Source organism: Gouania willdenowi, chromosome 6 (assembly GCF_900634775.1).
Source record: "Gouania willdenowi chromosome 6, fGouWil2.1, whole genome shotgun sequence".
NCBI classification, from domain to species: Eukaryota; Metazoa; Chordata; class Actinopteri; order Blenniiformes; family Gobiesocidae; genus Gouania; species Gouania willdenowi.
The window spans coordinates 12,141,598-12,169,180 of NC_041049.1; the positions used below are offsets into that span (position 1 = coordinate 12,141,598).

The window sequence follows — 27,583 nt, forward strand, 5'->3', positions numbered from 1 at the left end:
CTCAAAGCTTGTGCCCATTTAGATTGTTTTTCCGACTCTGTTGGGAACAAGAAAAACGATACTTTCTCACCTTGCAGCTAGTGCTTGCCGCATCCAAAAGCAGCACACCTTTTAGGCATGATAAATGTTCAACGGTTCAAAGGTGAGCTTGTGTGTCGCTTTCAGTAGTAGTAACTATGTGTTTAAAAGCATATTTGTAAACTCGGAAATCACTCAGAAATACCTCGGAATTCCGCCGGCATTCCGAACAGCAGCACTACTTTGGCTGTATTGGACCAGCGTTGGAACGCTGCTATATGTGTGCAGTGGAAGTGTGTGAAATTCTTTGAACCTGTTTTGAATAACATTTCATTGGTGACTGGAGCGATGTCTGACGTATATCTCAGCGTGCGCGAGGTGCCAGAGCTGAACCAGTGACAGCTACGCCTCCACTGATGTATTTGAAAGGATTTGTTCAGTTCTTTTGATATTTTATTTATTGTTTCCAGCGTGCGGACAAGTGAGGCCAATAAACATCATATTCCTGTGTGTTTCTCCAGGTTCTGCACATGCTCACGTTCGCCAGCCTGACTAGTCTAAATGTACAGAATGATCTTGATCAAATAGCAGTGATTTACGCTTTCAGGCTGTGGATGAGTGACATTCAATTTAAACAATCATTTTCAGTTATTGAGAATTTAATTCAACCCTCAGCCTGAGTTGGTTCGGAAGCGCTGTTCACTTCCTCTGTTATTCTCTTCCACAGAGCGTTTCAATGAACTTCTTCAATTCCAGCACATCTGTGTTTTTCTTCACCTCAGCTGTGAGAATGTTGATTTTCATCTCGGAAACGTTTATTTCCTTGCAAACGTTTGTTTGACCTCAGTGGGCGGGGCCTTTGAACCTGGCATATTTGAGGGCGTAATGATCATCAAATTCAGCCGCCGCATTTATCAACACCTGATTATTGGTACGCTGGGATATTGGTCAGATATGAATGTTTCATAAGTCGCTCCATGTGCACTCAGATTTGCACCTGTTTTGACACAAAGCTGGTAAATGAGGGCCATCATGACTTCAGTTCTCTACACACTCTCTCAAGCTGAATGTTTACCTTTCATCCTAACTTTAACCCTAACCTTGCTTGTGAGGCTTTATCAGTTGTTGATGTCATGGAGGCTCCATATCCCATCAACTTGAATTGGTGGTTATAATTAGGGCTGTCACTTTAACGCGTTAATTGTGATTCATTAATTACAGGAAAAAATAACGCGCTAAAAAATCACTTGGTTTTTTTTGCACCCCAAACAGAGGGGAACCTTCTCATTGCATGCGTTTCCAGTATACCCATAATACTGCACCGAGTACAACAGTAAAACCTGAGGAGACGTCTTTGTGGGCATTCATTTTAGTTAAAAAAAACTAAAGCCCAGTTGTGTGCAAATTGTGCAAGAAAGAGTTTGTTGATCAGCGGAGCGCTTCCTCCTCCCGCGGAGCATTCCCACCTCAATGCTAACTATGTAGCAGCCAGCACGGACAGCGGCCCTTCTATTCTTCTGTTCGGATGCTACAGGCTAATCCACACTGGACAAGAAGACAGGATTCAGAGCCAAAATGAATAAGTCCATGAGTGACAAATGAAGTCAGTGAATAAATGATTGTAGTGGACAGGGAGTGGGAGAGGATGTGGGCGGGGCTACTACTACTACTGTAAATGATTACTTGATGTTACAGGACTTTATTTTGTGATGAACAATGTTATTTTTGATGTGCAAACTGCAATTGATGGGTCCGTTTTATTCATTTTATATTATCTGAAGGAGAGAAAAAGCAACAAGTTTGTTCTTCAATAATTGTATTGATCATAAAATTATTCTTACTGTTTATGATGTGCTAGCAGCACTAGTTATAATTTCCAGTGTGTGCTCTTCTCTGCAGGGTGCTACTGGATTAAAAAAAAATAAAAATAAATAAATCTTGATTATTTATTGCTTTAGTGTAAAGTTTCTAAGCCCTTTGTTAGCCTTGCATACGAGGTAATGTAGTACACTTACATAACCAGTGGAGTCCATGCTTAAATCAAGACGTCAGTAATTTGGTACAATAATAGACCAATGCAGGCGGTCAAAAGGTACTGCTGCTAAATAAATAGTTCTACCAAAATGTGATTGAATGCATACGTGAAGACATTTTATTATTTCGCTGCGTTCAGTATGTGTTCAGAAAGTACACATTAAAATGACACAATATGAGATTAAGACAAGCAGAATCTTACTCACATGTTTTTGAACACACACGACAAATGGGGCACGACCTCCTGCAGCCATGTTAGCTGCTTATGTATCTGTACTCTGAATATATCTTGCTACACATGACTTGGTGCGTGTCCGACAAAACATTTTATACATTTTCTCTTTGCACCGTGAACCTGAATGTAGGGAGATACAACAAAGTCAAACACATATTCATATGTCAGCAGTGTGTAAACACAGGAAGAATGATTACCTCCTCCTTGCATGGCTGGTCATGTCTGACTGGTTCAGCAACAGCCACTTTTAGTTTTGGTAGATTTCCACTTGTCACTCACAAAGTAAAAACGTTTGTGAGGATTAGAATTACCTTGGCAGCTACAAAGACAGATTAAGTTGCGTTTGTAGTTCCTTGTGTACAAATACAATGTGAAAAGGTGTGTAATCACATAGAAAGACAAACTTTTACTGAGCTATTTATAGATTCATATCCACTGAGAGAAACAACAGGTTGCGTAGCTGATGGATGGGTGGCCTGTAGGGGTTTAGGATGATGAATATTGATTGGTCTGAACAGCTTAGAAAACAAGGAAAAAAAATATTTTTAAACATTAATTTAATAGATTCAAAACTCTCCAACAGGCACATTCTAGCTGTTACAGCAGCAAGCTGTAGGCACTGTTACCTGATGACGGATGACGACTCACTTCTGGTATTTCTAACTGCAGACATCAAATATATTGTCAAAAGTGCATCTTTATTGCTGTGATTGTCCTCAAGAGTTAAAATGCATAGAATAATCCCAAAAATAAAAAAGTAAAGGAGGTTCTGTTATTCAACAATTTCAAGCTTTAACCCAGGTTTAAGCAAAAGTACAACAGCAACTTTACAGTAACTTAAATTTTCTGATTAAGAAATCAGATAACTACATATTTTATAACATATAACATTACAATTTAAAAAATAATAAATTCTTCCCGTAGCATCTCAGCAATAGTGCGAATAAAAAATTAAACATGCCTGTGGCACACATATAGCCTACTCAAAGAGTAAACACATGGAAACAAAGAGGGGGCGGGCTCACATCGGAAGACGAAAAAGTCCGAAAAAACTGTGGTGGGAAAAAAAGAAAATGTTGTAAAATTGCAAAATAAAAATCATTTTTATCTACAAATTCGATTAATCGATTAAATACATTTTTTGCCCAGCCCTACCAGGATCACTGATCCAGATAACTGTGAATATCTGACAAAGAGGATATTTGTCACATGGTGGAGGTTTGCTCTCTAGTTGAATTTAGCAGGGCTGGCTTTAGGTCGACACGCAGTGTCTAGTTTGTGTACACATTATCATTTATTTTAAATATCAAGACAAAACAATGCAATTCTGCGACACAACAAACCATTGAAAATATTTTAAAATTTACAATCAAAAGTTAAAATAAGATAAAAAAGTTTCAGTACAAGGAAATTTCTACTTTCCTGTTTGATTTTACTCGTCATTAAAACAAATCTTAAAACCAAAGAACACAATGTGCAAACAACACAAGAGACTTATATAGAATAGAACAAGAAATAAAATGGGCAGAAGATTAGCAGGTATAGTTACAGATTTTTAATAATAATATTCAATCAAGAGAAAACATGTACAGTGATTGTAAAGGGTGTGTTTCATGTTTATTATACCTTTTTAAATAATTATTAAAAGTAAAAAAAAATTGGGGGTGCAATTTGGTGCCCCTCCAGGTGGCCGCCTGTGTTGCCTGTCGGGAAGGCCGGCCCTGACGCACAGTTATTCCTGGGCCTTTGGGACAGCTTTCATCGCAGCATACGTGAAAGGTTTTCTACCTACAAATTGTCACACTTCAAGCCACACATCTACTCCCTTTATTCATTGTTACCTTTTTTTACGATCTGAGAAATTGGATGGTTCCTCTAAATATTCTCTCTACATTTGGCATTACACTGGCACAGCAGATTTCACTCCATTGCACAATAGTAGCCAAACTTTCTACCAACAGCTAAACCAAAAAAAATATCTCTCTCATCCCAATGCAGGGATTGTATAATTAATTAAATAGTATTTATGTAACTTCCAACCTGTATTTGATCAGGCTAGCATTACAACTTAATATCTAAGACGTGACACAGTCACAAATAGAAATGTTTCTATTTTTGTGTGTACAATGCAGTTAAAGGTAGGGTAGGCAATTTCAGAAAACCAGCATGGCACCGGGGGGTGCTCCTGGGGCCCGGGGTGCTTGGCCTGCTGGCCGGGCCGGTCCTGGCGGGGGTCTTTCGGGGCGGGTGGCGCGTGCCGCGCCCTTGCGTACCTACTGGTACGGCCCCTGCTTGGGCAGTGCCCCGTGAGGTAGGGTGTTGGGGGCCGGAATAGGGGGCCACATCCCGGTGGGGCGGTCTGGCTTGGCCCTTGGGGGGGGCCCTGGCTTTAAAAAAAAAAAAAAAAAAAACTGAAGCTCGTGGCGCGGGCGGCATCAGCGAGGGGTGATCTGGGGCGCCATGGGGGGCTAGGTTGGGGTGCCTGGGGGCCGGCGGGGGGACTCCCGGCGGCCCCCTGGTGCCTTATGCGGCTTGGGGTGTGGTCGTCCTCCCTGGGCGGGCTGCTCCTGGTGCTGCATCCGTTCCGGGTCCTTCCGGCCTGGGGTCGGGCCCCTGCTGGCTCTGGGCTCGCCGGCGGGTGCCCGCTGGCTGCCTGTTCGGCGCGGCTCCGGTCGTCTGCTGGGCGTGGGCTTCGGCTCCTCCGCTGGGGCCTCGGGCAGGGAGTTCTCTGGGCCCTCCCCTCGGGGGGTTGGGCGCGGGGGTGGGGTGGGGGGGTGGGGGGGCCGATGGGGTGGGGGGTCTGGGGGTTGGGGGTGGGATCGGTGGCGTGGTGCGCTGGGTCCTTGGCTCCTTGGGGCTTTCTCGGGTGTGTATGGGGGGGGCGATGGCTGCCTCTCGGCTTGGGATCTTGGGGGCGTTCGGGGGGCTGCTTGGCTGTGGGGTGGTCGCCGGGGGCCCTTAGGCTGCCTGCTCTTGCTGCTGGCCTGACTGCTTCTTCGGGCCCGGGGGCGGCTCTTGGGTTTTGCAGTGGCGGTTCTTGGAAATACATTTGTCATTTCAAAAAAAAAAAAAAAAAAAAAAAAGGAAATACATTTGTCATGGATGCACTGGCCTTGGGCTGTGGGATAACACTCATACTGGGCTCAACCTTAGACACGTTGTTCCCAAATACCTGTTTTATGGAATTTCCACTCACCTCTTCCTCTGTTCACAGCCACCACCATTATTCCTAAACCGCACACTGGTCACCAAACTGGCTTGACAACACAACAATATACACAACCACAATTTCACATCGCATCACTTAAAACCTAACAACTATTCCCCACCCATTCTATATCCTATCTTGTATCCCTCTTCCCTGTTAACTTCCCCACCCCCCTCCAACCCCTCACCTTGGTGTAACACTGCCCTCTCTCTTTTACATCCTCCCTTTAATAAAGTATTTCTTACCCTTCCCTAGGGAGGGCTGGTGACGGTCACAATTATGCAATGAAATAAATAAATTTATTTAATTGCAATAATAAAATATGCATTGCTGTTAAAAGATTGCACTTCTTGTAGTGTTAACCTTCGACAGCATGTGCAGACAAGGTAAAAAAAAAATAATCATTCATTTTCCTTTGAACATTAATTTATGTTTAAGTAATGTAAATAATCAACTTAGGATAACAAATCCACTGTCTTAAAAAAAAACAAAAAACTATTGACAATAATGCTTCTTTTCCAACATAAACCATAGAGTATAAAATACAATAAACAGGAACTATATTTGTACGCATTTTCTGGGTGATGTCACTGGTGTTTTATGAGATTGGATGTGTTCCCTCCTTTGTATGTATATCATTTGTAAATATTGTTTGTACATTGTAAATATCTCTGTAAAAAAATTGAATAAATAAGAAAAAAGATCGCTCTGAGTCCGTGTGGAAAAAAAACAAACAAAAAAAGTGTTCCCTCCTTTGGCTCCTATAGCTGGTGACAGCGCCTGCACAGTAGATCTCCTATTGCTTAACCATCTCTGCCTCGTTTAAAGTCAAAATAGTTCCAAATGGGACTTTTGGAGTTTGGTTTTTCGAGCAAAATGAGTGATTCCACTGACGACGCCGCTGCCGCCCAGTGCTTCTGCCATGTGTTGTCTCGTGTTTGTGACTGTAAGCCGTGCACGCGTCCAGGCGAGACAGAACTTTAGCTTGTTGTTTGTTTGAAGCAAGTTTCTGTCGAAGCGGAGCTGTCTTCATGGGGTTTGTTCTGCCGGCAGAAACACACGAACAGCCAATCAGCTAACAGACGGGCGGACAGAGCGTGCGGAAACAGCCTATCATATCTCCGGACGTCACCAGTAACAGGCAAACAGCCAATCATTCAGCAGCTGTGTGGTTCGGTTGCCATGTTGGTTTGTTTTCAAGTGAGTAACGTGCAGTGAGCTTAGACTGTGCGGTGAAAAGCCGGGAGGAGAGTAGAGGCAACCGCTATGTAGCGGAAACTGGCACCGATAGTATCGTAATCCACGGTAGTACCGTCGTGTAGAGATTCTAGTATAGACGGAACCGTTACAATTTGGCACTGCCGTGGGTATCGTACAACTATAGTTATATCTTATTGGAACATTTTTTTCAGGTTCTTGGTTAGGGTTAGGTTGATACTGTAAATCCAAATGACATAAAATCAAACCAAATCAAATAAATCTTTATTGATAAAAAAAACACTTTTTATATAACAAATGCAGTTCAAAGATTGAAAAACTTCCACTCCTTACAATCCCCGTCCACCACACACAGGTTAAAATTAAAATAAAGGCATATGTTACATACATCCGTTGGCAATTTGTTCCACACTCCACACAAATTTGTGCCACGCTGCACAAAAAACAGTCTTTCACTATGGCACAAAAAATATGAGGAAATCGTGTTGCCAATTGTCACAATTGTGACTGTGTTACGGACTCTGTAAGATTGCTCAAACATTGCAGGATATATTAAGAATAAAAGAACATGCATCTTATCTGTGTGCTTTGTTCTCATATTAATGATCAGACTAGAATGAAAAACCTTTATCCGTAACCAGATCAGTAACGTGGACCTTGTGTGTCTGTCTCTTTAAATGTCATACACGAGGAAGGAATGCAGAAAAACAGACGCTTTCGTGGAAATCAGGAAATGGGCACACATAGGGAACACATATACATACACACACACACGTGTACACATATGCAACAGTACTGTGTAATGGTGCACATATTGTATGCACAGAAGAGGAAGGAAGCAAGTGCTGGGTACGGAGATGAAGGTTGAGCCATTAAAACCAGGAAGCTTCTTTGGGAGGGGGGGGGGGTATCCTACAATGTCACACGTGTCCGAGGACTGAACGATTGTAAACTTTCAATATACTGAAAAAACTGTGCAGAAGTCACATGTCAAACTCTGAGAAGTCACATGCACTTACAAAAAACACTCGGAGGTTTCACTGTCACCTTCCTAAGAGCTTTCCAAGTTTTTCATCAGACCTGTTTATAATGCAGCGCGTCCCCTGAGGCACAACCTCCACACACACAGACAGTACAGCTGTTTACAGTACGCACACACACGCATGCACAATGCATACGGACTCTTCCCTAAAGTCCTCAAACCAATTCCACCAATCATTTGTTTGTTTTGGAGACCGGAATTCTGCTACGATAGTGAACTGAAGTCAAACGGTGGCAAATCGCTTCGTCTGGTTCAGTGAAATGTTGTTGCTCAAAAACGGCAAACGCTGCCAGAACTTGTTGTGTAATAACTCTGTTGTTAAAAGCTGTGCAAATGTTTGAATGACTCATAGTTTGATGTCTTTGTAACAAGCATGTTACCGCTTTTGATATTGATACCTTATCTATCTATCCATCCATCCATCCATCCATCCATCCATCCATCCATCCATCTATCTATCTATCTATCTATCCATCCATCCATCCATCCATCCATCCATCCATCCATCTATCTATCTATCTATCTATCTATCTATCCATCCATCCATCCATCCATCTATCTATCTATCTATCTATCTATCTATCTATCTATCTATCTATCTATCTATCTATCTATCTATCTATCTATCCATCCATCTATCCATCTATCTATCTATCTATCTATCTATCTATCTATCTATCTATCTATCTATCTATCTATCTATCTATCTATCTATCCATCCATCTATCCATCTATCTATCTATCTATCTATCTATCTATCTATCTATCTATCTATCTATCTATCTATCTATCTATCGGATAAAACTGACTACTCAAGGACCCTTGATACTAGGTGGTTGGTTATAGCCTAAATCAATGTTTTTCAACCTTTTCACCCTGCGACTCCCAAAATAAAGGTGCCAGAAACAGGGGACCCCCACTGTATCTAAAGGTGGTTCAAAGTGACCAAAAATGGTGGAAATTGTGGTGAATTGGGATTTTTTAAACAACAGAAATTGGTTAAAAGTTGCAAGTTAGAGTGGCCAAAAACGGACAGAAAAAGTGTTAAAAAAAAAAAAAAAAAAGGGTTCAAAATGTCAATATTGGCCAGAAAAATGACAGAGTAAAAGTGGTGGAAAGGGTTAATGAGTTCCGAAAATGTCTTGAAAGTGGAAAAAATGGGCAGAAAATGCATTGAAATTTGATGGAGAAGTGGCAGAAATGGGAGCAATGTAGTAAAAATGCATTAAAAGGAGCCAAAACATTGCAGGCAAAAAGTGATAAAAATAGATTAAAATATGGAAAGTTTGGTGTAGTTGCAGAAAAAGGGTAAAAATGGGCTCAAATTGTTAAAAAAATATTCTGTTTCTTAAAGGCATCTCGTGACCCCCTGGGCTGCCAATGGGCTCCAGGAAACAGCAGATCTTACTTTGTTGTCTATGCGGCCACCACACGATGACAGATTGATGATTTCCACTCTCAGAAAAGATTGTGAAATCGTACGTAAAAGAACGAAAGGGAACAAGTGAATAAAGTCAGTGAACTATAGGCATTCACTTATTGGTTCAGGTTGATATTCGTACCTCTCGCTACATTTCAGTTTACAGTAGAAAGGTTTATGCAATATTATGAGACAAATTGACAATACAACAGACTCAAATGTACCAATAAAGTACCATTTAGATTGCTTATTGTTGTATGCATACATTCCTGCTCCACTTTCAATACGTTAAATTGACACTTGCTCTTTACACTTCACCCCTAACATGACAGAATGCAGAGCAGCAGAATTGCTGTGAAGCCATCTGAGTGACAGTTTCACAATAACTTCAAAATGTTTCAAGTGAATTTCAGGACAATTTTACCCAAGCGTTCTGTCGCTCCGGAATGACTCGTGTGTTGCAGCAGCCGTGGGGTATAGGAAGCGCATTTCTCTTGGTGCAAATACCAGCTTTCACAGAAACTAACCACCTAGCGCTCCTTGAGGGGCTCTTGCACAACTCACTGCTGGCCCCTGACCTCCTTAGATGCGGTGAAAAGCCAACTCTACTATTTACACATTTAATCAGTCCTTTTGACTTATGTCGGCAAATACTTTTACAGATGAATGCACATCCATGAATAGGAGATTGTGCAAAAGACACAATGTAGTGACAGATAAGAATCTTCAGGTTCAACTCTTTTTGTGTCTGGGGGAAGGACATGAGCTTCACTGCTGTTTTACATTCCATTGTGTAAAGCATTAGCACCCCCTTTTTCTTATTTCTTAATCCAAGAACCCCCTTTGTCTGACTACAACATTTAGCCTAGAAAACTATTTAATAACAACTATAGAGCATAATAATGGAATGAACACATTTTAAAGAATCTCATTTTGTAAATAAGTGTAAAGAAACAGTAGTGCAGTGGTTCCCAACCTTTTTTGGATCATGACATTAGTTTGATATATATAATTGACATTATATTTATTATACATTATACTTGAGGTCACGATCCCAAGTTTAGAAAACATTCATTTACTGGCTTCTGAATAGATTTATTTCTATAGTTTTTTTTATCATTATTAGGATCAAAATGACACTCAAGAAATGTAAAGATACTGAAAAATATTACTGAAAGAGTAACTAAACCTCAAGGTTTGGGCAGATGTGTCAGTATTGGGTGGGGCTCCTGGAGACACGCCCATACTACATAATCTAAACAGATTGCGGAGTCGACAGGTGCAAGTTTTTATAGGAGGGGCGGGGCCAACAGTGCTGATTCATGACGGAAGAAGCCGCCACAACGTCACAAATCACTATTTTTAGCCAATGGCAACATTTGATGGTAATAGCTGGGTTTCAACCCATAAAGGGCAGTCAGTCTTACATAGGGGTCAGGGTTTAGTTACTCTAGTCTAAAATGTGTGAGAGATAACCCAATGGCATGGTATAGGAAAAATAAAATAGCAAGAACCCCCAAAACTGGCGCATGCACAGTTGCGGGGAGAGGATCAACTAGCTGGGCTACCGCTATTAGCATAGCTCAGAATCAAAATAGAAAGATGTTGATGCAGGAGGATGGTAAACGTCCCCTTAACTCACATACTCGTGTTGCAAAAATGACAAAGGTCACTCAACAACATACTGACCGCAGCATTTTTATCTCAAAAGAAAGTTTTCATCAGTGGAGCCTTGTTGTTGTTGTTGTTGTAGCAGCGTCTCTGCGCTGCATGCCGACGATGACATCATTTGTTATCGTGTGATTGGTGGACAGGCGCTTCGCCCAATCAGCTTCAAGCATTCTGTTCATGTCCCTCCCTGGTTCTGAAAGGATTCACCAGACACAGACCCTGATCTATGTAGAGAACTGGCGTTAGAGGGAGGGGCTACACATCAATCTGGCTCTTGCCAGGTTTGACAAGATGTGCCAGGTCAGATATTTTATTGCGCCATTTTATTCTAACTAGATTTATATATGAGAAAATGAAAGTATAGAATGCAGTTGTTCAAGAATGTTTTGTGTGTGGTTATAAATTAAAAAAATAAATTAAAAAATTTTAAAAATACATTTTTAACGCCGTTTAGAGAATGTGCTTCCAAGCATTATCTCTAAGGAACAGACAGGTTTCATAAAGGGGCGCCAGCTGTTTTACAATGTTCGCACTCTGCTAAATATAATCTATTCTAAAGGTACCACTAATAAACCGGATGTAGTATTGTCGATTGACGCAGAAAAGGCGTTCGATAGAGTTGAATGGCATTACTTGTTTGCAGTCCTGGCAAAATTTGGATTAGGTGATGAATTCATATCATGGATACGACTTCTTTATACATCTCCATGTGCTAGCAGCGTCACCAATAATGTCAGATCTAGATGTTTTCCCCTGAATAGAGGCTGCAAGCAGGGCTGTCCACTGTCGCCCCTCCTATTTGCACTCGCAATTGAGCCCCTGTCAATATATTTGAGGTCTGCACCAGACCTCACTGGCATTACCCGGCTACAAAAGGAATTCAAACTTTCACTGTACGCTGATGATTTATTGTTGTATATTACAGATCCTAAGACTGTTTTTCCAAACATTTTTCCTTTTTTCGTAGATTTGGCTCTTTTTCAGGATAAAAGATCAATATATCAAAGAGTGAATGCTACCCTATTAATAAACTAGCAATGCAAATGTGTCCATCAGATATTCCTTTTAAGTTTAGCCCCTCTGGATTCAGGTATTTGGGCGTCAATATAGTTAGATCCTTCAAATCTCTTCATTCTGCCAATTTCTCCCCCCTGTTATCTGAGATTAAATCTGATTTTCAAAGATGGGCTTCACTCCCCCTCACGTTGATTGGGAAAATTAATACAGTAAAGATGAATGTTTTACCGAAATTTTTATTTTTGTTTCAGTGCCTGCCCATTTTTTTTACCAAAATGGTTTTTCAAATCGATTGATTCAACTATTTCACATTTTTTGTGGAACGGCAAATCACCTCGTGTCAGGCTAAAAGTACTTCAAAGTTGCAAATTTGATGGTGGGTCGTCCTTGCCTAATTTCCAGTTTTATTACTGGGCAGTGACTATATCTAGGATTACGTATTGGTCAGGGTCAGTTGATGTTCCCTGGTGTAATTTGGAGATGCTGTCCTGTCCCTTGTCATCCCTCTCTGCGTTATTAACTGACTCTGTTTCTGTCAACCTCTCTGGCCTTACGTGTAACTTGGTGGTGATTTCTACTCTTAGGATTTTTTTTCAGTTTCGGAGGCGATTCAAATTTATCGATTCTACGCGTTTAACACCATTGTTGAAAAATCATAGGTTCAAACCCACATTTACTGACCCTGTTTTTAAATCATGGCATGATAAGGGATTGAGGCGTTTTAAGGATTTCTACAAAGACGGGGTTTTTTTGCTCTTTTACAGATCTTTCGCTTGACTTTAATCTACCGCCCACTCATCTATTTAGATATTTCCAGGTGAGAAATTGTGCCAAAGCACTATTCCCTGGTTTTCCTTACCTTCCTCCTGAGCAGCCTTGGACTGAACTTTTACGATTAACCCCCTCCCAAAAGTCAATCATCTCTAAAATATATAATGTTATTCAATCACATGATAATTCTTTAACCACAAAAACAAAAGAAGCCTGGGAGAATGAACTAGGAGTGGTCTTTAACCAATGCTGGCGGGACTCTGCGTTGAAACTTATTCATAAAACAACTATCTGTGCTCGTTTGACACTGATCCAGTTTAAAGTTTTGTTCAGGCGTCATTACTCAAAAGCAAGGCTTGCTCGAATTTTTCCAACTACCATAGACATTTGTGATAGGTGTGGTGGATCGCCCTGTGATCTTGTTCATATGTTTCTCTCCTGTCCACCTTTAAATACATTTTGGCAAATCTATTTTAATACCATGTCTAAAGTGCTTTCAAAAAACGTTGATGTTTCTTCTCATGTGGCTATTTTCGGTATCCCCGAGAACTACTCCAACTATTCAGCTCTTCACCTGCAGATTTTAGCATTCACATCTCTTATTGCCAGACGGCATCTCCTCATACATTGGAAGTCAACAAGTTTCCCATCCAGCACTCAATGGATAAATGAGGTCATGTCTTTTCTGAAAGTTGAAAAGATTAGATATTCCAAGAAAGGTATGACTAACAAATTCTTTCAAAAGTGGCAAGCATTTCTTAACTTTTTTGAGGAAGCGTAACCCCCCGCTTTCTTTCGGTTTTTTTTTTTTTTTTTTTTTTCTTTATATGATGTTTAAAAGAAAAACGAAATGAAACAGTGTGCTTACTTTCACTTGTATTGTACAATTGAGATACAATGTTCCTGTGCACATTAATAAAAACATTAAACAAAAAGATACATTTTTAATCCGTATTTTTATTATGATAAATGATTACATGTTTGAATTCCAGATGACCCCAAATGGGCTCACAACCCCAAAGTTGAAAAACACTGCATTACATTATTATATATATATTTTTTAAATGTGCAGCAGTAGGGACTACATGACTTCAGGTTAGATGTCTGAAAAATTTAAAACCATTGTTCTGCACTGCATTAAAATATTCTATTGTATCAACTTTTCATAATGTCAGTATTTTTTTTTAATCTGTGGGTAACATGCCGCTCATTCCTGCTTTTCAACACTGACTTCAAAGAAAGCTAGTGAGGGCATTTCTGTTTACATTTGTGTTCACTGTGTCGCTATGACAACATGTAATGAGTCTTAAAACATATTAAAGGTGCACATGCTGCGGGCATGTGTTACATACCTGTACTCTCTTGGTACTTGCTGTAAGTACATGCACACACACACACGCACGCACACACACACGCACACACACACACACACACACACACACACACTGTTACACAACAGACATAAACTTTCACATATATATATATATTTTTTTTCTTCTTTCATTTCAATAATTGCATATTTTTTTACTTCAGAAAGATGGAAACAAGATTATTGAGCTTCAGGTTTGGGGTCAATTATAATTGTAATTGTGTAATTGAACATTAATTACAATAATGGCGTAATCATAATTGTAGTTTTCAAAATCTGTTGTTGTCGTCATTGTAATTAAATTGTAATTAAATTTAGCTAATGAACTTTGTGATTGAAATTGCCATGAAAATGAATATAAAAATTGCCAATTGTAAACCAATTGGAACCATGTTACAGTTTTATGTACAGTTCCACACAGACGTAGTTAAGAATTATTAAAATATGTTTCATATCAAACTTTCCTACATTTTAGTATTTAAAAAAAAACGGCTCAGACGCCCACACCAAAAATATTGAAACCTAAATTTTCATTGATAAGGAATCCTAACAAAGGAAATCAATAGATAGGAAATTAATTAGATGATTGATAATTGTTTTTAGTGTATTTTACAGCTGATTTAGGACCCAGAAAGCTAACAGAAAAGGAAGGTTAACTTTTATTTCAAGCTCAGTAACTGTGATTAATTGTGAGTTAACTTTAGTAATTGAGAGCACAATTGTAATTGACTTTCTGAGGATAAAAATGTATTGTAATTTAATTGTAATTGGGGAAAATGCTGGTCAGTGTAATCGTAGCTGAATTGTAATTGAACATGGATAATTGAAAACGTAATTGTAACTGAAAAATGTAATTGATCCCAACCCTGTCTAGCTTTAAAGTGCTGGTTCATAACTCTTGTGACCATTCTGGAGGCAGATAATGATGTAATTATTACAGAGCATTGTTTAACCTTTTGTATGTATGTAGGTAGCACCTTATACTCTGCTCCTATCTTGATTTCAAGCCAATATACATAATAACTCCATTTCAACTGTTTATGATAAAATAAGCCAGACGAGGAAGGAAGTATTTGTACTCTCTATAGTTCATACGACAATAACCCAGTTGTACTGATACCTACAGTGTTTGAAATGATTCTAGAGTAACTTCAGAATGTTATCTTTCAAAAGAGACCATCCCCATGTTTGTGCACCAAAGGGTTCAAACACAGTTATCGTTCCATTTTGGGAATGTCTTGGACAGGCGATTTTTCCGATATCTGGGTGGACTTTAAGGGGTTCATCAGCTCTGACTCTGTCCAGTAGTGAGTTTGTAAATCCCAGTTGTGGGATGCCAACTGGATGAGTCACTGATAAAGGTAACATCTGTTGAGATAATAGACACTAAAGGTTTTAGTCTTACAGTATGTTACTTACAGTATGTTACAGTTATGTGTCCCTGGTTTGTTGGATTTTACAATAAACTTTAAATACAAAAACATCCGATTTCACTTGTGTGTGTTTAGTAGCAACATGACAAAGATTTCTGAGAAAAGTTTTCAGTTTTCTGTAACAAGCATCTGTTCAACACATTTTAGATGGCGACTGTGGAAAACTACTCTTACATAGTGTTTTAGATCAGTGTTTCTCAAATGGGGGTACGCGATGACACATGAGACAGAGAAAGAGGAAAATTAGTAAATGAAAGCATTCAAAATATGGGGTTTTATAACGTTTATTTTAATTAAAAATGATAATCACACTGAATATTACCAGCATATCACAAAATGACAGCAAAAACACGCAAAATAAGAGAAAAATATACTGGATAATAAGAAAAGAACAAACAGACAACAACAAAAAGACACCAAAAACACACACACACACAAAAAACGAAAAATACTTACCATTACCAGCGACTCACAAAATAACAACAAACACACACTAAATGAGAGAAAACTACACAAGATGACTACAAAATACACAACAATAGGAGAGAAACATACAAAACGACATGAACAACCAAACGGCACCAAAAACACGCAAACTGAGAGAGAATCATTTAAATAATACCAACAACATGCAAAAACGACAACAAAAACACACAATATGAAAATATTATACTGTATACTAAAAAAAACAGACAAACAACAACAAAATGACACCAAAAACAAACAAAATGACATAAAGAAACACAAAAAAACATACAAAATGATGATAGAAATGATTTAGATTAGAACATGAATTGAAAATACAAGGGTGAGTCTTGGTCCCACATAAGGAGGCACTAAATATTGTTTCAATTCCACTTTTTTACAAAATGTAGATTCTTTAAAATGTGTGTTATCACTCTACAGTTGTTTTTTCACAGAATTCTGAGCAAAAGGTTCCTTTTTGTGTTTGTATAATTCTACATTTTACAGTACTGCTCTCTGGTATTCAAGGCAAATACCAGTAGTTCTATCCAGGATGGTGGGATGATTTATCTGACAGGGGAAAGAAGGATAAAACACTAACAGGGAAAAGATCAGGAAGGTTCCATGTGTGTCTGCTGTGATAAATGGGAGGTGGGTTGACTCACTAGTCCCATAAATGACTGCAGGAAGCAGCCTCATTAGTGAGATTTACAGCAGTGCATCTGAAAGTTACTCATTTTACAGCTACCAAAGAAGTGCATTTTTGCACCATATTGGTAAATAAACTAAACACGTGTGTCATGAAGCATGGGGCTGTAAATACACGGTTGAAAGACTGACTGCAGGGTGATGGCATGGCCTCAGGGCAAAGGTCACAGGTCAAGAACTCTCAAGTTGCAATTTTCACTTTGTACGTGTGGGGCTGTGTGGAGAGCAAACATGTGTGTCTGTACATTACATGCTGCTCCCTGCTTTATTTTGATATGAAAGGTCATAACATTGGTGAATTTCATCTGTTGTTTGGCAGCGGCTATCCGTACGGTTGTCGTATAAATACACTGACCTTCTGTCTGTACGCAGTGCCCCTATTTGGCCAGTTTGGGTCACATGAGAGGTCAATCATTGGCCAGTTTAGGTCACGTGACTAAGACTAAATCTTACAATAAACCCTAAAAATTGTTGCAATATTGGGTTATAACCTAACCCTAAGACGCTACGTACTTGTACTTCGGTAACCGTACCAATAGCACCGGGGGTTGTCCGTACCACAACCGTACAAATAGACACTTTCTTGTTTGTTTGTCTCCAACACAAAGTCTGCTTAGTGACCGTCCCTCCAAGCCGCCTCTCGCCTGCACACAAGACAGACAAATAACCTGAGGTGAAGCACGCTGACCCCAGCCCGACAACCAAAACAAACTCCGAACATGTAAAGAGGTGATGTTTCACTGGTGCTCAGCAGTCAATTGTCACCTCATTAGTGTAGTATTAGTGGGTGATTTTACAAAGTAGCCAGAAAAAACGTAAACAGGCAATCAGGGATCTGATTTATTTCATATACACACACAAAAAACAAGTTCCTGTTCTTTCCAGGTCTAAGTCCCCCTGTGGTTTCTGCGATTGCGGAAAATAAACAGATGAAGTGGAATTCACTTCCTGAAAAACAAATGGCAAAATTTTACCTTTGTTTGTTTAGTTTTTTCTTAAGAAAAAAAATATTTTGAACAAAATCAAGCAGAAATTGCAATATAACCCTCACATGCATGTTTGGGACAATACCACGCATTTACACGCACTTTTTCACCTTGAACGGGGATGGTATGACTGAGTTTGCCTCCTAAAATGGAAATAGCTACTGTATATAACACAGACTAAACCCTTACTAGTAAGTTTTGGGAGAATATTACGCATGTATACTAGGGGTGGGGACCTCTGGGTACCATATGATACGATACGCGATACAAAGCGATAACGATTATCTCACGATATGACGATACTGCAATTATCGATATATTGGTCAGAAATCAATCTACGATAATCTGTGACATAACAAGAAAAAAAAGATTAAGTGAAAAAATCCAATTTTTATTTTATATCTCTGAAAGAATAAATTGAAAAAGTGTCCTATGAACAGTGACACTATTTTAGTGTCAACATACCAATGTAAATGAATAAGTATCTCCAATAGTGCTTTCTGTAAACAAACAATAGGGTCTTTCTTACCAGTGACACCATTATAGTGCAATATTCCAATAAACAATATATTGGTTCCTTCAATAAACAGTGACAACATTTTTGTGAAGACGTACATGCACATTTTAGTGAAAAAGCAGAAAAGGTTTTGAAAAAAAAATAAATAAATAAAAAAAATTAAAAAATTAAAAATCGATACTTAGCGGGAGCATATCGATAATCGATCGTGTTGAAAAATATCGCAATATAACGCCGTATCGAGATATTGTCACGCTCCTAATGTATACCCAATTTTCCATAAAACGGGTGGCCTAATGCAGCAGACTGACGTCAAAACGTCAAATCTTGCACAAAATCTTGCGTGATTTCAATGTGGACAGTGGAAAAATAAGAAAAAAATCAAGAAGAACAATATCTCAAATAACTATGAAAAGCATGTTTGAAATGTTTTTGGGAAATTTAAAAGCCAGTTATGACATCTAATTAAAGGAAGCTGATGTAACGGAAACAAAAGCTGAAATACGTATTTTTTGTATTCTTATTCCTAATATACAGTAACAGTGAATATACCCTCACATGCATGTTTGGTACAACAATATTTACACGCACTTTTTCACCTTAAACGAGGGCGCAAAAAAAGGAAAGGTCAATTATCGTGCAAAATATGACATATAATGACACGGTGTGACATAGTTCACCTCCTAAAATGGAAATAGCTAGAGTATATAATACACACTAAACACTTACCGTCATGTTTTGGGACAATATCAGACATTTATACACAAGTTTCTACCATAAAACGGGTGTAAATGTAAACCAACTTTAGTGAACGCACAGACGTCAAATCTCGTGCAAAATCAAGCGCGATTTCAACGTTTACGGTGGAGAATTACAAAATCAGTAACAACAGTTATCCTAAATAACTATAGAAAGCATGTTTGACATGTTTTTGCTAAGTTTAAAAGCCAGTAGCGACATCTGAGTTGAGAAAGCCGATGAAATGGAAACAAACACCATAATGGGTTGACAAAGACAAGGAAAACATCCTTAGGAACTCATTAGTGCGGAAATGTAAAAACAGCTCGTAAAGATGTCAAATGTGTGAGACTTGTCACCAGCTTGACCTTTCTCTACTGATTCATTCAGCTTTGAATGTTTTGATGCTAAGCATTGGGTGAATTGGGCACGTGTTGCTTTCGATAAAGGTATCCAATAAAAAATGAACTAAAATTAGACGAGGTGAACAATTGTTGATCAAATCTTTCATTTTACAACACATGGTGAAAGCATAAATGAATGTCTAAAAGGGCGTCAGAATTTGTTGACATTCAAACACACTTTATTAAGTTTGCCATGTTTGTGTTAAAACAGGCCATAAAGAAATCCCGACCAGATCCAATGTGTTGGTTTTCCCCCTGCCTGCTTGTGGTTTGGAAAGAACCGCGTTTTCTCTCTTTTCTTGGTACTATTTTCAGACGTTGCCTCGAGAGAAAACACAAACCAGTCTTTTGTCGCTGCCGTTCAGCCTCGTCCTCATGTGTCTCTTTCTATCATTGCTTCTTTTTGTGTTTTCTCTCCTATTAAATGGCAGCCACATAAAAACTAACGAGAAAGATAAGTCCTCGGGGCAGAGAGGAGACACATTACTAGAAGGACAAACAGACAGTAAAAAATAAAATGCCAAAATAAAAGCAGAGCTCCACTCCTAGTTGGGCTCATCTTCTCATTGGCTGTTAACGTAACCAATGAAAAGTCAGAGGAGGAGCACTTCCTCTAAAGCCTCCGGTGTGTTGTTGTTTGTGTGTATCTGTGTTAATAGTGTCAAGATTGCCATTGTGTCATCAGGCTTTTTGTCTCTAGCTTTGGAACAAACACATGCGGTACAGTTTGTATGTGCATGCCTCTGGCAGGCGGACACACAGCACAGTGCACACACACACACACACACAGCACAGTGCACACACACACACACACACACACATGTGTGAACATATAAGGGACTGGTGTGTTTGGGTGTGGGTTGTGTACATTGTGTGATATTGCTACGAGCCCTTGGTTGGGGATTTGTGGATTTCAGGAATGGGAGTTTTACGAGAACTTAGGACTTCTAGGAAAAGTTTTTTTTATGGAAGAAAAAAAGCAGTAAAAGCTATTTGAGGAAAGGTTCATTCTGTGGACGATTGAAATGTAGAGATGTGTATTTCACATGTGAGCAGGGGTGGACTGGGACAAAAATTCAGCCCTGGTATTTTCTGTCCACTACATTATCAATGACGTAGAAGCATGTGGTTTTATTGGTCTTCTTTTTAATTATTATTCCCTCAGAAAACCTTAAGGGGTCACTTTTTAAGCCCTTTTAGTGTGTTTTTGTCCTTTTTCTGTTATTCGCACCGTCTACCAAGTTCAATTCCTTGTACTGTTTTTAAACTGTACTTACCAAATAATAACCTTTCTGATTTCTGATTTATTTTTACCTATTGACGCTTTTTCCAGACTTTAGCTACCCTTTGCCAACAAATATCCCTTTTTGACACTTTTATCCATATATCCTACCTTTTGCCCAATAAATACCAATTGTTTCATTTTTTCCCCTACATTATGCCTCTTTTTGTTCCACATTTTTGCCCTTTTTTCACTATTGTTTTCCACATTTAAGCTACCCTCTGTCTTTACATCATACCTGTCAAGTATCCCGTTTTGGCCGGGAAACTCCGGTTTTTTACCCCTCTTTCCCGCCATCTTCCCGTATTAGTATTTTCTCATTTAAGCTGTTTTATAATTTAGGAATTAGGGCTGGGTGATATATCGAGATTCAAGATGTATCTAGTTTTCTATTTTGGCGATATAGAAAACTATAACATTTCATATATAATATGAAACAAAATATTAATTTTAGGAGTCGCTGCTTTTACTTCTCAGAACAACATGTAAAGCTCAGTTAGATGGATTAATGATTGTCACATATTGATAAGAGTTTGTTAATAAATGTCCCTGCGTGGCATTTTGCATCAGCAAATTTAACCCAGAATTGTTTTTCTGGTCAGACTAATTGATAAAATTATCAAGATTTATATCATATATCACCATTTTGAGGAAATATATTAAGATATGAGTTTTGGTCCATATCACCCAGCCCTAGTAAGAATGTTCACAGCATTTCTTAAAATATGAGGAACACTGGAGCTTGGTTGAGCGGGCGGGACGGCTCGTAGTGGGCGCCAGAAAACTTATTTTGGAAGCTGTATATTGTTTCAAAGGATCTTCTACAAATAAATACACTGATGTGCAATATTGCGTAGCTCTCCTTTTTCACCGCCAATAAAATCTCACACTGTTGAAGCATGCGTTCAAGGTGTTCTGTTGTATCTGGCACAAAGATGTCTACAGTAGATCCAGTCACCAGGTGGGGCCTCCATGGATCGGCCTTATGTTTGACCAGCAACACTCAAAAAATGCTCGACTGGACTGAGATCAGAGAAAAATAAAACCAGGGTTCAACAAACCATTTCTGAAGCAGTTTTATTTCACAGCAGGGAGCATTATCCTGCTGAAAGAGACAATAACCAACACTTTAATGAAAATGGGTAGACAGGATCGTCCCCCCCCCCCCCCCCCTCCCACACACACACACACACACACACACACACACACACACACACACACGCTTAGGTTGTTGATATTTGTAAAAGGCATGACTCATAGATTTCCATCAGACCGTATCGTAAAACATCACAGTTTTGCTATTGTACCCCCTGGGGTCAGCTGCCATGTGTTCACTGAGAGTAAAGTAACATACTGTTCATGGTTCCCATGCTGAACTGTAGCTATAGTAGCATAACAGCCTATTAGCATCAACATAAGAGCATGTTTGAATATTGTTTCTGAATGTTAAAATTAGCTTTAGCTTGAGTAAAGTACCATAACGTAACTAGTAAAGTAATGCAGAGACGGACAACTTTTATCACTTTATATCATATTGTATGATTTTCTGCTCTGATCAAGGGCCACTTTATCAACATTCATGTCAGCATTTAGAACAGAGGTGGGCAACTTCTGTTACAGCAGGGGCCACAAAAATGTGTTTGTTTGATCGAAGGACCACATTATCAAGATTCATGTCAGCATTCAGAATAAAGTTAGTGTGTTTTTATGCCATTCTGTGTATGTTTGTTGATGTCATGAGGCATATTGTGCATTTCTGTTGTCCTTTTGTGTATTTTTATTGTAAAATACATGTTTTTTGGAGTAATATTGTATATTCTTTGAGTCATTTTGTGTATATTTTGTAGTTTTTTGTGATATTTGGTGTTATTTTGTGTAATATGGTTGTTGTTTTGTTCAGTTTTGTAGTAGTTTTGTGTGTTTTGAAGTATTTTTCTGCCATGTTGTAATTCTGTAATGCATTTTTGCTTTTGTTTTGTGTATTTTTTTGTATTTTTGTATACGTTTACTTTGGGGACCACACAAAATTAGGCCAAGGGCCGCATGTGGCCCCCGGGACGCCAGTTGCCCATATCTGATTTAGAATCATGACCAATCTAAACAATAAAACAGGAAAGAACTAATGGTTTTGTCTGTGTTTGTTACCTAGTGCATTTGTGTGTATTTTTTTGTGTGGTTTTGTATATTTTCATTAATTTTTGTGTATATTTGTGGTTGTCTACTGTGTTTTTAAAGTAAATTTGTGTATTTTTGTTGTCCTTTTATGCATTTTCTGTAATTTTTATGGGTTTGTTTTTTTTTTATATCATTTTGTGTATTTTTGCTGTTTTGTGTATTTTTCGTGTGTATTGTGTATCAGAGTCTTGTGGCCATCAGGCTGCTAGTTACCAATGCTTAAAATAGAGCATGAATAAATGTAAGTCTCCTTGAGTTAATATAACATTGTGGACTTTTTACCATTTTATTTTATATTTTTTTTTATCTGTGTAATCTTTTAAATGAGCAACCTTTTGTTTTACTGTATTCATTATTTATGTGTAGTTTTTGTGTCGTTTAGTGTATTTTTATGAATATTTGTCATTGTCTTCTGTGTTTTTAAAGTAAATTTGTGTATTTTTGTTGGCCTTTTGTGATTTTTCAGTAATTTATATATGGTTTTTTTTTAAATCATTTTTTGCATTTTTGCTGTTTTGTGTATTTTTCGTGTGTATTGTGTATCAGAGGCATGTGGCCCCTGGGCTTCTAGTTACCCATGTTTGAAGTAGTGCATGCATAAATTCAAGCCTAGTTGAGTTAATAAAAACATGTTTCTCTTTTGTGTCTGTATTTTTAAAATGATCAACCTTTTGTTTTACGCTATTTATTGTGGGGTTTTTTTTTTTACTATTGATTTTGTGAGTTTTTAAACTTTGTTAAGGGAAATAACACAAAGTTTACTAAATGATGGCCATCTCAATCATAAGTTATTGGTATCAAACTGTTGATACCACCACAAAGATGATATAATAAGTTAATAATATTGTCTTCAGGCAATGCATTTCACAGCTTTGAGGGTAAATGTGTGTAAACATGCTGACCTCATGCTGCTGGAAATATACCTGCAGCAACAAAGGCTAAAATACTCATTTATGAGCACCTTGATTGGGGCAGATTAAGCGTGATAAAAGCATAGTCAGTACATTTAGAGGCATTACAGTAAGTGAACGCACATGGTCTGTAGAGCTGTGTGTGTGTGTGTGTGTGTGTGTGTGTGTGTGTGTGTGTGTGTGTGTGTGTGTGTGTGTGTGTGTGTGTGTGTGTGTGTGTGTGTGTGTGTGTGTGTGTGTGTGTACTGTGCGTGTGTGTGCATTGGCAAAATGCCCGAGGCTGATGTTGATAAAGTATGACCACGAGTCCCCAAAGGAGGAAAAAGTGGAAGCAAGCCAGTATACAGTACATACACATACACATACACACATACTTTCTCTCTCTCCATCTTTATTTCTAACACTGTCTTTTTTTCACTCACTTCCTCACTATCCACTCTGTGCTTCTCTCTCCCTCCCTGCTCTTTCTGGTCTTTCTCTCTCTTTTGCTCAGAAAAACACTCAGAAAGCCTAGTTACATGTGTTCTGGGTGTTTTGACAGACTCATAGTTCTAGGAACTGCTGAATGGTTTCTTGGAGATAATCTGTGAGTCAGGATCAAACTGTACAGTGAACAAACTCTGCATTATATGGATTTCAACAAATACTTTTTCATTTTTTTTTTTTTTATTTTTTTTTTAGCAAAAATGTTACCAGTAAAGTGAGATTATTAACCCTTTATTATCCTTGGGGTCTTGACCCCATTCAATCTTTATCATTCCAAAAATAATACTTCACTTTATTTTTTTGCTTAGTATTTCATGACTTTTCCAACAAATTCAACAAAGTGTCTGACCCCAAAACTTGGTCAACAATTTTCTGAAAATAATTCTCCCTGTGGTCGGATTGACTTTGAGTAATATTTGAGGATATTAGGAGGATTAAGGATTGTATTTTCTCTCTAAACTTTAAAAGTGTCAGTTCAGGTTTTGTAGAGTTAAAACTCCTCTCCTGAGAATTACTAACCTGCTCTACAACTGGTGGTACGGTTACAATTTGGCACAAACATCAAATGAAATGTCGGCAACAACCGTTAATGTAAGTTACTTTCTCTGCACAACAACAAATGTGCCAGTTTTCTAGGATGACAAACTGAACGCAAACCTATTACCATGATAATCAGAGGAAGGCCAAAGTGTGACTGTGTGCACAGGTCTTTTGTTCTGTGGATTTGTTTAAGGCAAAGATAATACGTCAGGGTTTTTTAACCTTGGGGTCGTGACCCCATGTGGGGTCGCCTGGAAATATAATGGAATCGCTTGAAACATTTGTAGTAGTAGTAATAATAATAATAATAATAATAATAATAATACGAAACTCGATCCGCAGCATGGAGAAAATGACTTTTAAATTGAAGCTTCAAAAGAATAAAGGAGATGATTACTGGAAAAATGGAATTGCCACAAACAGAGACAATAACAATATCTGTGTCAAATGTAGTAACTAACTTTTGTATTTATTTTATCTCTTTATCTATTCTTTTGCCTTTTTTTGTACAACCCAGTCCACTGTTTGTTTCATATTTTGTTCCATATTACAAAATACAAATAATAAAGTTTAAATATATATATATATGTATATGAAATAAAATTATATTTTTTTATGTTATTTATTTTTATTTATCTCTTTTGCACTGTAAAAAAAAACCCAATACATAATATCACAGTTATAGATATGCAGGAAGTGGCAGAAAGCTCAGCTTGAATAGGAATTATTCCTTTACTTTGTCAAATATACATTGAATCTACTTTAAATAAAATTTTGCATAAAAATATTGCATATTGTCACGTTGTGCGCTAATCCTGGCTACTCTGTATATATTTTAGAGAAAAAAAAAAGTCTCTGGAGTCGCTAGAAGTTTGTGATATAAAAATGGTGTCATAACAACAAAAAGGTTGGGAACCACTGTAATACGTGATGGTTAACCTTTCAGGTTGTGTGCAGGTCTAAATGTTGACAATAATCATTGACATTGACATGATTACACGCAGGTGAGTGACTCAAATAAATCTAAATGAAAAATCTACACATTTTCCTTTGAGTAAGAGTCCAAACTTGTCAAGCTAAATCAATTTTGTCGTTATGTATTCCACACTTGGATCAACAAGAAGCAGGAGACAAATAAAAGGACTTAACAGAATGTCAAACACAGAGGTTGACACAGTGTGAGCTGACAGGCTGCAGAATCCAACAATTACAGTGCACGTCCCATGTCAACGATCTGCTTATTTTGGAACAGCAAAGCACATTACAGCACAATGAGGTCATAAAGTACAATGTGTCCTTGCTGTGCTCATGAATGACTTCATGTATGTGATATATATCTTCTATAAGCATATCTAATGCAGGGCTAGAAGAAGGAAAAACAGACCGACTGCTGAGAGTAAATAATCCAATATGAGCGTCTGTGGTAGGATCATAATTACGTCTGCAAAATGTGAGGCCACGACATGTGCCGAGAGTTATATAACAATGATGTTTAAAGTTTGCATCACCACATCTTTTCACATATAGGCCTACTACTACGAGACAGTGGATGCAAACACGTTAGTGCACATGCATATGAACGTAAAACACATGAAACACATGGTTAAATAATGCAAAACTACAGAAAGTGACTCAAAGTAACATAAATTACCTTAAAAATGACAACATTTTCACAGTTAATAGTGAACTAGACCTGAGTTTCTCAATTGGTCTCACCCACATTTTGCCACGTTCATTAAATCGTGACCCACTATTTAAAGAAATCAACCAAACGACGTTTAGTTTTTCAAAAATAACTGTTGAAAACACATATACTAATAATAAAAGACAAGCCCATCATGAGAGACATTAAGTATTTATGTATTTTTGAACAGCTCTTTCCGTGACCTACTTTTGGGTCACAACCCACCAGTTGAGAATCGCTGAACTAGATAATAGGTAACAGATCTTAAATAATAAAACAAACAGCTGATTGCAATGGTTTATAACAAATAGTGATTGTTTGATAACTTGGCTCGAGGGCCCTCAATGGTCCCCATACCTCATTTTAAGAAGGTTCATAGTCAAGGACTGTCCAATACAGTACTGCGACTATCAAACTGTACATAGCATTTGTATAGGGTGATGCAGGTGTAAAAACCAGGAAGTAGCTATTCATAGGTTAATGTGTTATAGTGACTTTGTACATTAAATAAAAAACAATATATATAATAATTGATCCATTGATCAATCTCCTGCTTTAAATTTTGCCCAAAAATAAATAAATAAATAAATAAATAGCACAAAAGATAAATGGAAGTTGTTGGTTTTCCTAATCTTTAGTGCCCTCTTGTGGACAGTTCTTTATCTCACCACTATAAAGCCTTCTCTTATATCCAATTTTTTTGTTTTGCTGTAGGGAGGGTCAACCCCTGCCCTGAACATGAACCTGTATGCCACTAAAAAGACAGCAGCTGAGGGCATGTTGGACATCGCTCTGTTCCTGGCTAACATTACACACATGAAGACTGTGATTGAGCAGGGAGCTGGATACAGGTAAGGTACCTGTGTGTGTGTCATTAATAGAGTTGGGTATCGCGATATGATATATCACAATATATATTACGGCGATACCGCGATAATCGATATATCACAGGAAAATTTACCCAACTGTGTGTAATTGATAAGGCCAGGGGAAGCACTGAAAATACTATAAAATTAAAACTGATACTCTATATTCTGAAACAAATCTCTTTCATTCAAAACAAAAAATACAATATGTTTTTTTGGACAACTTATTTTTTTGGATTTCAGTAGAAAGTTAAATAAACATTTCCGTTCCAATTTTTTTTTTTTTTAAAGAATTTTCTGCCTATACTTTGTGTTTTCAAGCTTTAGGGCAGGGTTTTTCAACCTTGGGGTTGTGACCCCATGTGGGGTCGCCTGGAATTAAAAT

General features: G+C 38.2%; 1 protein-coding gene across 5 annotated transcripts in view; it reads left to right on the top strand.

The window, feature by feature from the left end:
• Positions 1–27,583, top strand: part of LOC114464335 (ninjurin-2-like) — a 49,489-nt gene that overhangs the window by 16,356 nt on the left and 5,550 nt on the right. For all 5 annotated transcript variants that reach the window (XM_028448401.1, XM_028448400.1, XM_028448398.1 and 2 more), the window contains exon 2: positions 27,047–27,183. In XM_028448401.1, the coding sequence (XP_028304202.1) occupies positions 27,047–27,183 (137 nt within the window). The remainder of the gene's footprint in view (positions 1–27,046; positions 27,184–27,583) is intronic.